Here is an 18,392-nt window from a genome sequence, read left to right as displayed (position 1 = left end):
GGATTTGTAGAACTTAACGTTTCGTTTGCTACTGCGGCATACATATTCAGTATTATGTGCTTCGACAGTGAGAACGAAGGTAATATTTCGAAGTTTCGATTACGACCGTTGCTGATACATACAAATATTGATGTGAAACTGAATTTTATACAGGGTGGTGGAAAAATTATTTGTTACTCACTTTGGTTTTTCGCACGTCATAACTCCTTTCTGACAGGTGCAAATTTCACACGGATCGTGCCTAGGGGAGACTGACTCGCCAGAAAGGATTTCATTTCCTTCAAAAATGCAACTCAGTTTACACTCTGGTCTGTTGGGGGGACATTCACAAACAAATTTTCCATTGGTGTTTATACATTGAGCAGAGGGATGACAAGTGTGAAGATCACTATTACATTCATTAATATCTGGAACAGAAGAAATATTTCAATTGTAATCAAAAACGAATGCTAAAAAATAGGTATAACAAAATTCTGAGGACTCAAAACAACGTCTCCAAAATCTTAGGAAGCAACCTGTAACCCGATCTGCAAGCTTGGCCGAATCATTATTGAAAATTTCAACATCTCTTAAGTCAGAATTTTTTAATGTATTTAAAATTTTTGAATATATTGCACCATTGAACTGGAAGTTTATAGAAATTTATTAAAAACTACTAAGTTGAGAGATGTCTTATTTAATAAAATGAGAGAGATATATCATTAGGATATATTGAAGAAATTGGAAGAATCCAACCTCATGCACAGATCAATAAAAATATGCTCGGATAGTCAAGACGCATTGGAAGATCTTGGCTCCTACCGAACAACGTCTAAATTGGTAGCAAATTTCTTACAGGTCATTGTCATTTGAATCCCGGACTGTCGGAAGACAGTGTGTGTCGGGTCTCTTTGGAAAATGAGGAAACAACAGAACACATTCTTTGTGCCTGCTCCGCTGGGGACCGAATCAGATTTTAAGAGTTCGGCAGAACCGTACTCTTACCATCTGATCCGAAAGACTACTCACCATACAAACTAATCGGCTTCGTTGAGAAGCTGGGTTTATTTGGTCGATTGTGAATAGGTGTGAGCCTCAATAAATCTTTGCGGGTTACTGTGGAGGGTCGAATAGACCCACTCACTTTCGACCTAACCCAACCTAACCTAATCATTAGGTTCTTTCAAAAGTTCTGTCCGTTTTTATGAGTACTGTAATATCCCACTGAATACTCATTCAATGTAATCGAAATAAGCGTCATGTCTGGGGAGTACGGTGATTAAAGCAGAACTTCGATGCTCAATTCGTTTAGTTTTCGGATGGCAATTTGTGAAACATTACTATGATACATGGTCCGATCAGATAATGAATTTCAATCTAGTTTCAACTGCCTTGAGGGAGCGTGTACAATCAATTCATTTACTAGTAAAAGCAGGTAAATCGTGTTCATTATTGATTTTTGTTGATTGTCAATTGTCCTTGTCAATTGTCCATTTTCTTCCATCTCCTTGATGGATGTGATGGAAGGGTAACGAATAGAAGGGTAACAAATTTGGGCCAACCTAGTAAGAATAATTCTAATTTCCCAAAAAATTAAGGTGTGAATGTAGTGTTCAAAATCAATAATAATTCGAGCATGCACATTGAAAATAACAAAGACAAGGGTTCTGTGTCAGATGTATATCAGGAGTTTATGTCTTGCGATTCATGTCCGATATTTTTTAGGTCAAACTATAACAACATTGAAAGCACGCATGAATGTAATTAGAAACAGTTTGCAGAATGGAAAAATAATTCCTCCCCACAGAGGGATCCAATGTTCTGGAAAGTGTGGAAATCATTAAGTACAAACATTCCCGGAATGTAATGAAATATCAAGTCGAGTTGAATAGCTCCCCGTTACTCAATATGTTGTTTCCAGATAATCATGATTTTTCTCCTTGGAATATAGTGTTTATTGATTTGTTTTTCACATAATTTTTACTATTGAATAAGTATTTTTACCATTTTCACCTGCATTTACCTGTTTTCACTAGCTAATGCTTTCCATTTTCTCTATCCTGGATGTATAAAGTTTACAGTTGTGGATGAAATTTTCTGAATTTGTGAGTTTCAATTTCAGTTCTATGTTTTACACTTTCAACAATCTTACTCAGGGAATTATTTTAATTCGAACAGTATAAATCACTCGACATAAGTTTGAAGCCAAGTATGATGGATCCACTGTAGAATAGATGTTAAATATTTTCCCAAAGTCTACTGCTTACCTAAACATATAGTTTTCGAGTTATTGTCTTTATAACGATTCTCGTATCCCTCGTCACATTTGCAATAGTACCATCCGATCATATTAACACATACTGAAGTATTTGTGCACCTATGGGAATCAGTGGCGCATTCATCCAAGTCAAGTTCACAGCTTGATCCTGTGTAACCGTTTGGACAGGCGCACTTTCCTGGCCTCCTGCATATACCACCATTCAAGCATTTTTGACTGCAAACAGCTGAAAGAAAAGAAACGTCACTTTTAGAGAAAATGGCAGCTTTTAAAATTTTTAAATTAGGTGTATACCATCAAAGTCTTCACGTTTCAGTACACTTTTCAATTTGGGTGTGGAATATGTCGGTGATGATGATAGATATTGATGTCTTGAATTGAAAGGGGTATATTTTTGGAAGAGATTAATTTTCGGGAAAGGAAGGTTTTGGCTTTCTACTCCTCCATCTTCATACAAGAAATGTGGGAAACTTTCAAATTCGTACAGAAGAATCAATAGAATGAGAGTCTTCTTCCGTAACATCGATATCCACCATTGAGGATGGTAGTGAACTGTTCAAAAAATGAGGTTAATGGTAAAATTTTGCGGGCTACATACATTCAATTAGCGATTTCTTCATTTCTCTTATGCTGGTACATTCATCTCGAACACAGTTTCAGCTGCTTATCATGTTCATTTTCTTGGTGAGAGGCATAAAATTTGAAGTTATTTGCGTGTTCAACATTTTTCTGCTATCGAAAAAAATAGATCAAAGAATTTGCATCAAATTTTCTGTAAAAAAATTGAAGGAAGTGTTCAAAAATATTCGAAATGATAACAGTGGCATAGGGTGATTGTACTCTGAGTCAGAAAAATATTCACAAATGGTAAAAATTGTCTCAGGAGCTCGAGAAGATGTGATTGACGACGCTCTCCCTGGACGCCCCAGAACATCAACAACAGATGAAAATGTTGAGAAGGTGAAGAAAATTGTTATGGAGAATCGTCAGCATAACGGTTGGCTCATGCCATGCAATTCTCTCGGATATATTCGGCATTGAGCGTGTGTCAGCTAAATTCGTAATGCATGGCTTTTGCATCTTGATAATGCACCTGCTCACTGGTCATTGTAACACTACAATCATACCTCAGTCACCGTATTCACCAGATTTGGCCCACTGCGACTTTTTCCTGGTCCCATGATTGAATAGGCCCACGAAGAGATGGCGTAGTGATGATTGGGGAGATAAAAATAGAATCGCCAAGAGAGCTCAAGTACATACCAAAAAGTGCATATCAGAACTGCTTCAAAAATTAGAAAAAATATTGGCACAGGGGGACTACTTGAACGTTGATGAATAAATGCATATTTTTTGAAAAAAATTAAAATTCACCTAATTTTTTGATCAGACATCGTAAGTCAAAATCTACCTCTTTTCGTATATATAATATTGTGTAGCAATTCTGTGAATGATATTCCATAACGAATGCTTGAAGAACAATCTGAATACTAAAAATTGTTTGTTCAAATAAAAGTAGTTGTTTCGAAAGTACACTTTCTTTCATGTAATTCAATGGAAGTAGTTATTTCAGTTTGCGTCTGAAAGTTACTTTTTTGCATGATTTACACGTTATTTTAAAAAAATACTTTCGAATTAATTGCTTTCTTCATTTCTTTGGAAGTTTCCCACATTTTTTGTTTGAAGATGGAGAAGTACAAAGCCAAAACCTGTCTTTCCCAAATATTGATGTCATTGTTACAATCTGAGCAACACATATTTGCTTATATGCCCTGTCTATAATCTTTACTGCGTTGTATCATTCAATATTTGTTCAATGTAATGGTGTATTTAGTGTCAAAATAATTAGCGTTGGTCCAATTACTGTTTATATGTGAAAGAAATTTGAATGTAGAAAGTGCAATTTACCTCAAATTTCTCATACTAGGGAAATTTCCACTACTTGATATTGAGAAATTGATATCTATGATGAAACTGACAAAGTGACTACTTCTCTATGCAATTAATTACAATAGTTGAAATTCAGAATTGTATTTTTTCAACTAGTGATTGTGCTAGAATTAGGTATCTTGATGTGTGGAAATATAATTCCATGGTTGTTAGATGCTACAAATATACAAATCTAGTTTTTATCCGAATGGTGATTCAAAAATTGAAGAATCAAGGATCTACTAAGGGACATAATCAGTAATATTTCTGGAAAAATCTACTGGTTCATTACTGACGTTTCGGCATTGACAAGTTCGTTTTCAGGGTTCTTGAATTGAAAGCAGTGCTTGAATATGGGTACCTACCATGTATACTGCATGGCCGTTTTTCGAGTATAAATAATATTTCAGTTTCATTAGTGACAGTAGTATGTTTGCTGAAACCGACAAAAAACTGCTTGTGTTTGTTTGAGATATCTTTTGACATCTTAGGATTGTAGGTTTCGAAATGCAATTTGTTTTTGTTACGTATGACACCAATATATTACATCACTTTCTTGGAAACGCCACTACTTTCATTCATAAGAGCATTTCTGAAAACTTTCACAAATGTGACTTTCATATTTTGAATATATCTAACCGCTGTTTATTCCCATAATAATTTTCATGGCATTTTACATTAAAAACTTTGCTAGGTAGAGTAAATCTATTGGGAAGAGTGTTTCCCACACCAGAACTTACGTTGACAGGAGTATCCATCACCAGTGTATCCATCTTTACAAACGCAATGGTAACTTCCTTCAGAATTAATACATTCAGCATTGACATCACAGTTATGTTCGCCAGTACTGCATTCGTCCAATTCAGCGCAATTGAATTTGTCGATTCTCCTGTATCCTGGAAGGCATTCGCATTCGTAGGATCCGGGAATATTGACGCATCTGGTGTTTTGGTGACAATGATGACCATCGAGACCTCCTTCTTGCTGGCACTCGTCTATATCTGAATAAATTGAAGTAAGGTTAGTTCTGAATCAATCATCGTGAGTAAAAGCAAAGCTGACTAAAACGGCCTACACACGTTACGATTTTTCGTACTGCTTGCAGTACGATATGCATAGGTACTGCCACAGTAACGAGAAATCATAACGTATGTAGGCAAATTGGGTGTTTTGCAGTATGCAGTCGTCGAATCGTTCGCAGTACGGAGCTTCCATAAAATATCGTATCAACGGTCGTGTCTGGGGTGGGGTTGTAGAAAAGTTGGAACGTGTGGAGCTTATTGTTAAGGCAGTTACAATTTTATATCGTTTGAAGCAAATAATTTAAGGAAAAGGGTTTTATATATTCCATATCATTATGATGGATATGAAAAATAAGACGTTCTGGGAAGAGTTTATTGCTGTATACAAATAAAAAGAAATTCAAGTTACGATATACTATTTGCAAAATTTAAAGAGTTCTTCCCAAACGAATCTCAAGAAGTAATAAAAAAGAAAATGAACAATATAAGAACTTCCTTCAGACGTGACTTTTGAAAGATTCAAATCTAAACCTCGGCAGTACCTGTTGTTGTGAGGTGTGGATGAAACATGGTTGTACTGCATGCCGTACGATTTTCTTTACAATTTGCAGTTCAACATGCAGTACGAAAAATCGTAACGTGTGTAGGCCGCTCCGAAATTGATAAATAGTTTTTGTTCGAAAGTGGAGAAGTAGAAAGTCAAAACGTTAATTTTTCTAAAATTGACTTTCATAATTTAAATATTGTCTATTGTTTTATTTCTGTTCCTGATACATAAATAGTTAGCGAATAATAGAAGGTATATTTTATGTTTGGGAAAATTAGAAATCTTAAAAAACTTCAATAATTTATTGGTTTTATTGAGTTCATTACCATTAGAAAGCTACACTATCTAGAAGTAATATAGGCTACTTTTTTCCACAGGCTTACAGGGTTGGTATCTATGCGCTAAAACTAGAAATATTCTGTAGTTGAAGCGTAAGGCGTCCTGTGCAAAAACTATTTTATTTAAACAGATTCAAACATAAAATAGAAATCTTTTGATGTCATTTGTATAATTCTCGATTTTCTATTCTCCTTTACTTCTCTACGGTATGTGAATGAATGTATTTAATTCATCAAAACAACTATATATTATGGCGAAGGTGTGGGTTCCAAGCCAATCATTTCTTCATTCAAATATTGCTGGTGAGGTTAGGACAAATACATAATAACAAAAGAAGTGAACTTTATTCAAATATTCTTGTAACTCAGCACGAACCGGAAAGAATTATTTGAAATACTTGCATTTTTCATTTATCTTTTCGTTAGCATAATATGATCTCTCATAATGAATAATATAATCAATTCATAACTCATATTAGTATTATTTTTAATTGTTTTCTGAGTCATGATTTAATGAATTCATGTAACCAATTTGAAATTTCCCGATATTTAAATTGAAAGAGGTATATAATATCTTTCTAGCAAAAACATTTTTTCTCCCTCATATTCTTCATAACCTTTTTAGAATGAACCGCTTTTTATAGCTGATATATATTCCACCTGCTCTTTGTTATCTTTTCATGAACTTATTTCAATATTGCTAAGTGAGAGATGTTCAATAATACTATCATGAATAATGATGCAATAAGGTTTAGTTCTAAAGTCGAAGTCAATGTCTACAGTAAATATTCGAATGTGCTTCAATAAAGGTGCCCTTTCTGATGTTTAGGCTCATTATCTCTGCTCGGAAATATTCACTGTTGAGAAGTATACATTGAATGTGCTGCAGTCTCCTTCAACATTGTCTTTGATACCACTTTGTAATGGAAGAATTACAAATCTCTGACTCTCCTCTGAATCAGCGCTAGCTTTAATAACCCAAACTTCCTATTTGCAGTTGTTACGAACTTTGACAATATCACAGGTGGATCAGACTGATTAATTTACGTTTCGGACAAGCCAGTGTTCTTCAGCTTTCAAATTCACACTGTAGCGGATTATTATTGGATTTCATTCAGTGTAAGAAAGCTACTGTAATAATCAGGTTCAATAGTTTTTGGAATAATCCTTTTTCAGTTATAAAAATATCGCATCCACCTCTAGGGTTATAATATATATTGTATTTTAATTTAAACGTTTATATTAGCTCAAGGGCAAAATCTTCCAAATAACTAAAGACCAGTCGCTTTGCTATCAGTGATATCAAAAATCATGAAGAAAGTCGTAAACCACTGAATCCTCAAATATTTGTAAGGCTTTAACATCTTAAGCGATCATCAATATGGCTTTTGGAAACAAAGATCAACTGGCGATCTTCAATCGTATGTCACCTATATTTTTTGGACTAACGCAATCGAGAAACATGGACAATCAAGAAATGTTGTGCTTGATATTTCTAAGGCCCTCAACCGTGTGTGGCATGAGGGTTTGCTGGCCAAACTTCGATGCTATGCCTTGCCGGATCATTTCTGCGTATGGCTTTTCAGCTTCCTGAAAGAACGTTTCCTGCAAGTGGTCGTCGATGGATAGATCTCGAATACTTTCACCATTAACGCTGGTGTTCCCCAGGGATCAATATTGTCACCAACACTCTTTTAATTTTATATCAACGACTTATTGGAAAAAACCAAAAATCCAATATACTTCTTTGCTGACAACAGCACACTTATCTCGTCATTTCATTTGGATTCCAAAACATCGGCTACGGAGGTACATCTTCATAGGCAACAGGAGGTTCCATATCTTAACGAGGATCTAGAAGTGATTTCGAATTGGGGTGGAAGTAACCAGGTTCAATTCAGTGCCACAAAAATCCAGGCATCGGTTTTCTCCAAGAAGATAAATGTCTCCGAACCGGATATAATAACATCAGGTCAGACAGTTCCGCTTCCTGCTTTGATAAGTTTGTTGGGGGTTAAAATGGACACCAGTATGTCTTGGCACAATCATGTCGCTGGAATTGCAAAGGCTGCTTCTCAAAAACTTGGAACACTGTTCCGAACCAGGAAACTGTACACACCTAAGCAACGTTTGATGCTTTATAAAGCGCAGATCAGTCCTTCTTTGAAGTGTTGTTCTCATGTATGGAGCTCCGCCCCTAAGCATTCCCTGAAGCTGATGGATTCTATACAGAAAAGGACCGACCGCCTGATTGAAGACACGTGCAACATTCATAACCTGGAACATCGAAGAAATGTTTGGAGATTTGTCTCTCTCCTATAGATACTTTCACGAGAGGTGTTCAAGTGACTTGGCACATTTGATTTGTTCATGTCGTTTCTATAATATATTTGAGTTGGATGAAAAAAATTGTTGCTTGAATTTGTTGCATCAATATTGAAACATCTTGAAAAGAACGGTTCCATAACAATGGTTGAAATAAAGGATCTTTTATTAAGCGCTTCCTATCTTTGAATAATAAAAAACAATTTTATACATATCAGAAGTACGCGACGGCTGCTCATTGTTTTGAGGTTCAACTCGGTACACCTCGAACTTCACTGTTTAAAAACTCTTTCATCTGGAGAACTGCGTTTATATGGAATAAACTCCCTGAACACGTTTTTCCAAATGGATTTAATCTCCAGCGATTCAAATCTAATGTGAATCGCTACTTTCGCACAGACACCGCTCTGAGGGCGCCTTAAGGATTTTCCTGTAGTGCTTGTGTTTTTTCCTTATAAAAGAAAGAAATAATGTGAGATATTTCGCATTGCAATATTTTTCCTACAATGACTTTGAACTGCTTTGGTGGTTTATGATTCAGTCTTTCAACAGCATGCATCGGGCATTCAACCATTACGTGTTCAATAGATAGTTTTGTACTAAACATCCACACATATGTTCATCATGGTCAGCAATGATATATTCATGGATACTTTTGAATGCCCGAGACGGAGTCTGGTGATTGTTGTCGCTGATGTCTAATTTCGGAGACGAGTACAAAACTCCTGTACTAGACCTATATTTGGTGTGAGTTACTAGTTACATTATTGAGATTTTTTTGAAAATAAAATGAAGGGAAATTATTTTCATTATAGACAGTGAAACGAGTCTAAAACGCTGTCATCTGAATATTTTATTCTTTAAAGCTACAACGAAAACATTTTTTTAAATTTCTAACTGAATCTTCCACTCACAATGTTTTGGCTTTCATAAAATTTTCCTAGGAGATGTATAACTCTTCTCATCTCTATCTCTGAAACCTGTATTGTTCTCGAAATATTACCGCCAGTTGAAACCATTAATAAACAAAAAACATTTATATTTAGATGAATTTTCTCAGTTTAAAATTTACATAAATACAAGTACAAACAGTATTTGCATATAGCAAATAATCAATATACGTTGCTTTTTTCGTGAAATCTTTCCTCTTGAAAATGTATTTCCCGGGAATTAGTCCTATTTCATAATCTTTGGAAGTCGCACGGTTTTTTGATAAATACTGAAAAAGGTTCACTTTGATTTTTCCGAATCACTCTACTATTGGCTCATATTTCGAATCCAATTGAAAAATTGTTATAAACGTTGGAAAAAGAGTACAGAATTTTTTCAATATCTACAGGTTGTTTCAAATTAATAATTATAAGAGATACGGAGATGGTTGAATTGGGGAAAAGTTGCGCATTCACCTGACTAACAATATGCCATTGAGAAAGTTATGGAATTCGGAAAATACAGAAATTTCGGAAAATGGTTTTATTTTTTTCTGGCTTTATTTTTCGAAGGATTCGAAAATAAATTGCACTTCCACATCACCACTTTTTTCCTGCTACATAATGGTATTTTCAGATTTGCTATCCGACGTTTCGTTTTCCGGCCACCATCATCAACTTAATTTTTTCCTATGGGCGCTACATTTTCTTCTTTTTGAATTGAATAGAACCAGATTTTACCTTTTCAATGATGTATCAAGTTTTCACTCTTTTTCGAAAAATTGGAGATATTGAAAAAAATTAATTCTCATCATAATAGGCTTTGACTTTGATGTTTCTAAATTTGACTTTCAATTTGTTACACTCAATGACATTTTGTTTCAGTGCAAGTCATTGAATTTTTGGCGAAAAATGGTTTTTACGAATGAAGAAAGAAGAGATATGATACAAATTTATTACAAATACGATAGACACAGTGTTAGGACATCGGAAATGTATTTAAACTTGTATCCCGAAAGACGACAACCACATCGAACTATGTTCAAGTTATTGGATCAAAATCTCACCGAGTTTGATTTGAGAAGCCGAGGAAAAAATACGAAGACAGAATGGACCAGGAAACGTAAGAAAATTTGATAAATGAGGTATGTATGAGGTAAGTTAGACATTGTGTCCTTTTCAATAAAAATTGATAATTCGCAGATAAACATGAACCCGGGAAAATCTATATGTCAAATTTCCTCCGAAATGAATATTTGTCATACAAGTGCTTGGAGACATCATAAAAGAAGCGGTTTAAAATGTTGCAAAATACACATATCGTAAATATTGCATCCATGTGATAGTATAAACGCGTGGGCAGGAATTTCCAATGATAGAATTTTGGGTCCTCATTTATTTGACGAAATTTTGAATGGAGAAATCTGCCACCAGTTTTTAATGTCGATTTTCGAAGACTATTTGGATGATCTATGTTTGGCTAACTATAACATTATCCGGTTTCAAAATGATGGTGCTCCACCGCATACTACCAGACGAGTATCTGATTACCTGACTGAAAGGTTTGGTGATGAATGGATAGGGAATAATGAGCCGGTGAGGTGGCCAGCAAGGTCTCCAGACTCAAGTGTTATGGATGAATTGTTATGGGGTACACTAAATGAGTATCAAAATATTGAGGACTATCAACACAGCATTGTTAGAGGGTTCGGAAGATTGAGGAGAAGGGAAAGTAATCGTGCAGTGACTAATATTCGAAGAAGGGCACATTTGTGTTATCATGAACAAGGCCAGCATTTTGAGCATTTGCTGTGATTTACTTTTGTTCTTACATTTCAGTTAATTATTGTTATTTATTCAAAGTTCAATTTTAATTGAAAAGAACACAATGTCTTACTTACCTCTAATTTACCTCAAATACATTTCCGATATCCTAACACTGTTTCTATCGTATTTGAAATAAATTTGTATCATATCTCTTCATTCGTGAAAGCCATTTCTCGTGAAAAATTATATGACGGGTACAATAACAAAATGTCACTGAGTGTAAAAAATTGAAAGTCAAATTTAGAAACATCAAAGTCAAGAATTAATTTTTTTCAATATCTCCAATTTTTCGAAGAAGAATGATAACTCACGATACATCATTGAAAAAGTAAAATCTGGTTCTATTCAAATCAGAAAGAATCCAATGTAGCGCCCGTAAGAAAAAATAAAGTTGATGATAGTGGCCGGAAGACGAAACGTCGGATAGCAAATCTGAAAACACCATTATGTAGCAGGGAAAAAGTGGCAACGTGGAAGTATAATTCATTTTTGAATCCTTCGAAAAATAAAGCCAGAAAAAAATTAAAACCATTTTCCGAAATTTCTATTTTTCCCGGATATCTCCGGAAATACTCGGAATTTCAGAACTTTGTTAGTCAGGTAAATGTGCAACTTTGCCCCAATTCAACTATTTTCGTATCTCTCATAGTTTTCGAAACCCCAGTGGTGAGGATCGAATTTGAAACATTCTGTGAATCAATATCATATTTCAGTTCGTATAGACTGATTTAATTCAATATCATTTTGTGAAGAAAAACAAATTCGAATACAAAAACGAAAAATCACATAAAAACCAAGCAATGTTAACAAATACTATACCAGAACACATTCTGCCATCTCCATGAAAGCCTTGGTCACACTGACAAGCGTAAGTAGTTTGTAAGTTAAGACAGGAAGCATTGGCATGACAGTAATGCCCTTTTGCGCAGTAGTCAACACCTGTTAGAATGAAAATGAAAAGATGCCATTGTTAGAAAAAGTTAGTAAAGCGTATGAAATTATGGTAATGATACTAGTTTGAAGTGTTATGGATATAGAGTTTAAGTATTGCAAACTATGCAAGAATTTTCATTATTCTCTGTACGATTCCAGTACATATTCAAGTAAAAATCACATTGAACTAATGTAATTTAGTTAGCATATAATGAATGATAATAATATATGACATATGATGAAATAAATGACAATTCGAGTCTATGCAAAGGATATCCCATAATTATTATTGTTGGGTTCTGTACCACGAGCATAACCCTGGAATTGTTATCGGCCCTGCAACGATAATTGTGTCGATCAACTTTAAAAAACACTAGTCTAAAAAAATACATTGAATGGAAAATTACCATTTTCCATCGATGTTAAAAGTTGTATTCATCTAGTTCTTGCAACAACAGAATCTGATACGAATGGAACTTGTACTCCTTTAATATTCGCCAGGCACTTATATGGCTCACACCCCTTGCTGTTGATACTTTTTTGTACTAAGCATATTTATTATCCATTGCAATTTATCCCAGCACTTATCGATTTAACTGTGTATCGTCCAACCTGTGTACGTTAAAAAGCAAGACCATTTTAAAACTCAGCACGCACTAATTTCGGCTTCTGAGAGTTGCCGTAAAGGGGTTACATCCGGTTCACGGAGAAATATGTTTCAAACAGATTTCAAACAGTTGGCCCACTCTGTTCAAACTTACATAGTTTATCTTTGGAGTATTTCCTATTATATATTGAAATGGCAACATTTGTACAATTTATCAGACGGGTTATTCCTCACTGTTTCGGAAATTAGCATAGACTCGAATTTGAATATGTGAAACGCAATATAAATGAATATTATTTCATGATTATGATTTTTTACGAACTTTAACGATCTTATACAAATTGAATATTCGAAAGGATAGTTTTGAAAACTGGTATTGAAGAATGTCTAAACAGATACTTTTCTATAATTCAATGATAGCGAGACGGGATTGTTAATTGTAGAAAAGCATGCAGAATAAGCATGAAATTGTCAAGGATCATTATAAAGAAGTTTAAATCATACTGGAATATTTTGCTAAAATTGAATTTTTCTTACAAATATAATCAGATCAATTCTCTATAAATACCTGGACAAAACATGCAGCAATGGTCTGGCACACTGAACTGCTTCTCTGGTGGGCAGTTCAGTTTAGGACAGCTCTTTTCTGGATCAGTTTTATTGCACTTCATGGATCCATCCTTGCATTCACAATCCACACACTTTTTCACGGTAATCACTTCACCGTGGTCATAAAATTGACCATTAAATAAACAGTTTTCTGAAAATGAAAGACAATATAATTCAAACTTTCAAAAAAGATTACAAAGCTGGCAAAAATGGGATAAGAATTAGAGACTCAGAAGCAAGGTGAAACTGAAAGAAATTTAAAAAGAAAAATAATCAAAAGTATCCACTGCATAATATAAATTTTTATCACCCAAATGTGGATAGTAAACATGAAATGAACTTTAAAATATGGAAATATATATGCATATATATAATCATTAAGTTACCTTTAAATAAATAGAGACAAAATAAATAAAAATTTAAAATATTTAAAAAATTTTGGTTTAAAATTAAAATTTCAAACCAAAAAATGAAGACATTAAAAAGTTAGGGGTTTCATTTTTATTAAAATTTTAAAAGATTTGATTCAAGTCTATTGATTAAGTTTTTTTTAGTTTAAATGTAAATTTCAACATAATTTTTCGTTAGTATGCTCACCTACACTGTAGGTTAATGGACTGACACCTATCAGAAAACTACTCCCCTGGCTAATACCACGAAGGGCGTCGAATTATATCCGACAGATGTCAGTGCAGGATTCTTCATAGAAGTTATTCCTGTATATGCTATTGGCGATACAATTGCCGCAATAGATTTTCAATTATTGAAACACACTTGCAGACCGGTTTCGGGCCGTTTGGCTACTCTTCAGTGCAAGGTAGTGTCTCTCATCAACATAAAGTCGATAATTTCCGATAACTGAAAATCGAATTCCTTGAGAGTATCATCCTCGAACTAGGCTGAAGCGAACAACAAACAACACGTTTGTCATCGCCCCATCTGCCGGTGACTAAGGTAACCAACCGCATATCCGAAATTTTGATAAGTTTTTCGTAAAAGGAAGAAAACTTCACAAATTGAGTGGGCTGTGAATCAAATTATCTAAAAGGGCCAGTTGAGACTGTCCTGAATGACCTATTGATATTGTCAACGCACTAAAGAAAAAAGTATGACAGTTTAAAATGAAGAAAATGATGAAAATTCACTGCATCAACACCGCTAATACTCCCATAGTCCCAATAATAAGTGACAATTTTTTATGTATAACTTCAACAACTTGACGTTATATGACAGCAATCATTCAATGATCATATGAGTACCTCAAAGATAAAAGATAGTAATATAGAAAATCCGTAACAATTCCAAAAGTAATTCATATCAATTGATATTACTTTTTTACACATGTAAAGAAAAAAATAATCAAATTGATAAGAATCGCACGTCAAGAGTAAGACCTCTTAAGTCTTATCTGGAAGAAGTTTGGAAATTTGTGGGTAGAAGTTGGTGAGGGGTGGTAACTGTTAACGGATAAACGCATTTTACAATGTAAGCATGAGATTTTACCAGCTTGTACAATCTTTATGAAACAGTTTCCTAATAAGTTTATATACATACTCAAACAACTTTGACAGCATCGTCCACTAATATTGACAGGATGCTTGCAAGGTGGTTCAGGACACTTCACAGGCTGGCACTCCACGGTCCCATGCTATAAAAAATGAAAATTCAATGCAATGCAATGATTAATATATCGAATTTTGTTTCAAATAAAAGTTCCATAAGCTACTACAGTTACCAAGGCTTCGTTAATGATATGTTAGTAGACCCATATTTAATATAAATCTTACAACGGTACCGATAATGATTGTTTTCGTATTTTTGGTTTTCAATGTTTCATTTCCTGACTGATTCGCATTTCTGCTCGAATTGATATTTTTATCGTTCTTTTGTTCGTTATAGAAATGTATAATGAGTATATGAACACACACTTTATTGGTGTTTTGATTATACACCTGATTTCTATACTTATTGATGGACTAATTATTGATTCATTCAAATATGTAATTTTAACCACATACATGTAATAATGACTTACGATATGTACCTAGTTCACCAACAGCGATCAATAACTCATTATTATCAACCTTCTCACTCGAATAGTACAAACACAAATATAGTTCACATGAATTGGCTGATATTAATAATAATAAAAAACTATTAGTATTAATGTATAACAACTTGAATTTAACAAGAAAAAAAAAAGTTATGATTGTGGGAGTAGAAGGGCTACAAAACTTGTCATTGACGAAATTCACTGAATTTTAGTTCCAACTCGAAATTCAAGATAATAGCCGAGCTACCTATTGTTTTTTGTTGAGTATCTGCCACACGTACTCACAGTTATCAACATCAATCAGTCTACATGAGTGTTACTCAGGGATCAGTAATTTTGTATCGCGTTTGGACCTTCGAAACTTTGATAAGGGCACTTTTGTCTTCAAATAGTTCTGTCACTGATTAATAGTTCCACTGGTAATAGTTCCATTTTGACCTATAGTTCGCTTAATGTATTTTGCATTAATCATGACTGCCTAATACATGAATTTGGATATTTGTATTATGGCTACTGTCTAAAGGTGATAGTATACGTTTTTGATATGAAATATTTTTTATGTGCACTCTACATATTCTATAATACTTTCCACGTGTCATCAGAATACGAAATAAAATATAAATAATAACACTGGTTTCTCTACAGAATTGTTTCATTTGGAGTAATTTATTTCATTCATATTGACTATGTATTTTTTTCAGTGAAATCAAATACCCCAACTGAAACAGTTGAGTCCCACAATTGAATTGTGGGTCACATGAAATATTTTGTAAAAACAGTTCAAACTCTTTAACATTTTTTACCTTCAAATGATGTTTTCTCAATTTACTGTAGTTGCATTACACTACAATTATCCATAGAAGGTTATTTGTTCTATACTTCATTAGATTCATTGTACAGAGTGATCCCAGTATGTCATTTATTCAAAATTTTACGAACTTTCATACATATATTTGTCAAATTTTTCTCAACTTACCACACAAGAACATATGTCACACTTGCTTTGCCATTTTGCTCCATCTGCATATATGGTTCCATTCAAATGACAGGATTTGTGACAGTCACATTCCTCTACTTTGCTTATTCGGCTTTCTGCAACCACTAACTGTAAAAATGAAATTGAATATAATTTTATATTGAGCAACCCTAGAAACTTATAACAGCATTAACATAGCGCACATTGGTGCAAAACTCCTACTTGTACTCCTACTCCAATTCATTTTTGATTGGTTATTTTGTTTAATCCATTTTGTGTTCCATTTGAATACAAATATTTTGGTAATAGGATGATTAATTTGGAGATAATCAGTGGTGGAAATAGTGCCCTGTATTGTGTGACGCTTGGATGTTGATAGATGCAACTTTCGAAACTAATGATTTTATGTTACATCATAAACCATGTGACATCAAAATTTTAACATTATTGTGTACACTTTTATTTTTGCAATGGAAGTCGTAGCCTTCGTACAGAAAGTTGACGTGACTTTTTTTAGATTATCCATTGAGTCTGTTAACAACTGCAGTAAATACGTTATTTCTTTGTGTCCTGATAGTAGAAAGATTCTGATTACTTCCAAAGTCCGACTGGGACTATGCTATAAGCTACTGCAATTAAATCTCATTAGGCGACGCGACGTCGATGGGACCTGCATCCTGTATGAAGTGAGTATTGAGTACGCCCCCGCCTTGCAGCGGGGCGCTTTGGAATATCTCACTTGGAGAAAAGAGACCCCTTAACTGATGGCCTCATTCTATGGTGTTTGTATCTGTGGCGAAAGAATGCATGACTCTGAGATACCGGACGCCCTCTCGTGGTAGGAAGTCATAGCAATGTGAGGCTCTGGCGTTATGGAATTTCTTTGTCCAGCTACTCATGGGACTATGTACTATGAAGTAGATAAAAACGTCTACTAAACGACCCCAATGTCCTCCCTTTTACATAGGATCAAGAGATCAGTTTCCTAACTACTGAACCTGTTAACACACCTGGGAGGCTAGGTTGTGCAGCACGAGAGTGACATCATCTCTTCTTGCGCCACATTCTTAAGTAACAATTACATAATTTCCATCAGATGATGAAACAAACTCCCCTGGTCAGCAACATTCACGCTCAAACGATAATTCACAGAGGCGAAAAAACCCTGCTTGGCTAAATCTAGTATTTTCAGGTATAGTTGATTTCAGATACCCCCATTAGGGTGTGTTGCTGCTGGCATCAAAGTGCTTTGGACTACGTTCCGGATAAATTTTTTTCGCCTTCTTGATGCCTTGTTTGGAGTCCCAATTAGGAAGAAAAACTTTTAGGGAGTTTTTTGCTCTTCTCGTAGATGTTGCAGGATGCAGATCTTTTTTGCTCATTTCGTCAGTTTTGAAATTATTGTTGACTTCTGACTGGTGTTGGAGTTCGAGCGTGTCGAGGTGGTTCACTCTATTAATGTGAATTGCCTTTCAATATACACTGTGATGTAATTGGTCTCCGGTTTTTGTCACCAGAACACTCAGAAATGCTAATTTTGTTTTCTCAGTCTCCATCGTGTATGTTGACTGCTCAGTTATATAGTGAACTGTGAAATAGATACGAAATTAACCGGGTATAGTGGTGAGCCCTAGAGATTCCTTCAAAGGCACCTTGATGAAAAGTAAAACGACGACAAAACTATCGAGGATATCTTCCTCTCCTAATATCATTCTTTTTCACCAATGACATGTCATGAGTCATTGCTATAAGTTTCTTTATGGCCTACGTGAGGTTGTACGAGACATAAAATACGAGGATACCTAGCCTGTATCGGCAGAATCTTGCTGGAATAATTTTTCAAACTTTGCTTGCTCTGGAACCGTGATAACTGGAACCGTGAACTGAAAAAAGATTGATACAATAACATACAGAATGATGGAAAATGAGTTCAATTTCAGGACAAGGGAACCAGAGGAGTCCCAAGTGCTCATCAGGATTCTATTCTCATCAGACATAACCAGTCTATTTCATGTCTATCTCTTGGAAAAATACTTTCTC

The 18,392-nt window shown here is 34.6% G+C and overlaps 1 protein-coding gene across 3 annotated transcripts in view; it reads right to left on the bottom strand.

Annotated features, from left to right (window-relative positions):
• The window catches only part of LOC111504041 (protein kinase C-binding protein NELL1), a 174,850-nt gene that overhangs the window by 12,245 nt on the left and 144,213 nt on the right, over positions 1 to 18,392 (bottom strand). For 2 of the 3 annotated variants that reach the window (XM_023158519.2, XM_023158527.2), the window contains exons 6-12: positions 16,353 to 16,481; positions 14,878 to 14,971; positions 13,283 to 13,474; positions 11,994 to 12,113; positions 4,927 to 5,187; positions 2,247 to 2,483; positions 182 to 407 (exon numbers count right to left, since the gene is read on the bottom strand). In XM_023158519.2, coding sequence (XP_023014287.1) covers positions 182 to 407; positions 2,247 to 2,483; positions 4,927 to 5,187; positions 11,994 to 12,113; positions 13,283 to 13,474; positions 14,878 to 14,971; positions 16,353 to 16,481 — 1,259 coding nt within the window. The remainder of the gene's footprint in view (positions 1 to 181; positions 408 to 2,246; positions 2,484 to 4,926; positions 5,188 to 11,993; positions 12,114 to 13,282; positions 13,475 to 14,877; positions 14,972 to 16,352; positions 16,482 to 18,392) is intronic. The other variant, XM_023158535.2, reaches the window with a different exon arrangement.

Source organism: Leptinotarsa decemlineata, unplaced genomic scaffold (assembly GCF_025532065.1).
Source record: "Leptinotarsa decemlineata unplaced genomic scaffold, Ldec_3_MD MMD2_tig00026336_RagTag_RagTag, whole genome shotgun sequence".
Lineage (NCBI taxonomy): Eukaryota > Metazoa > Arthropoda > Insecta > Coleoptera > Chrysomelidae > Leptinotarsa > Leptinotarsa decemlineata.
The sequence above is the reverse complement of the archived record's forward strand: the minus strand, read 5'-3'. Positions and strand labels throughout refer to the sequence as shown.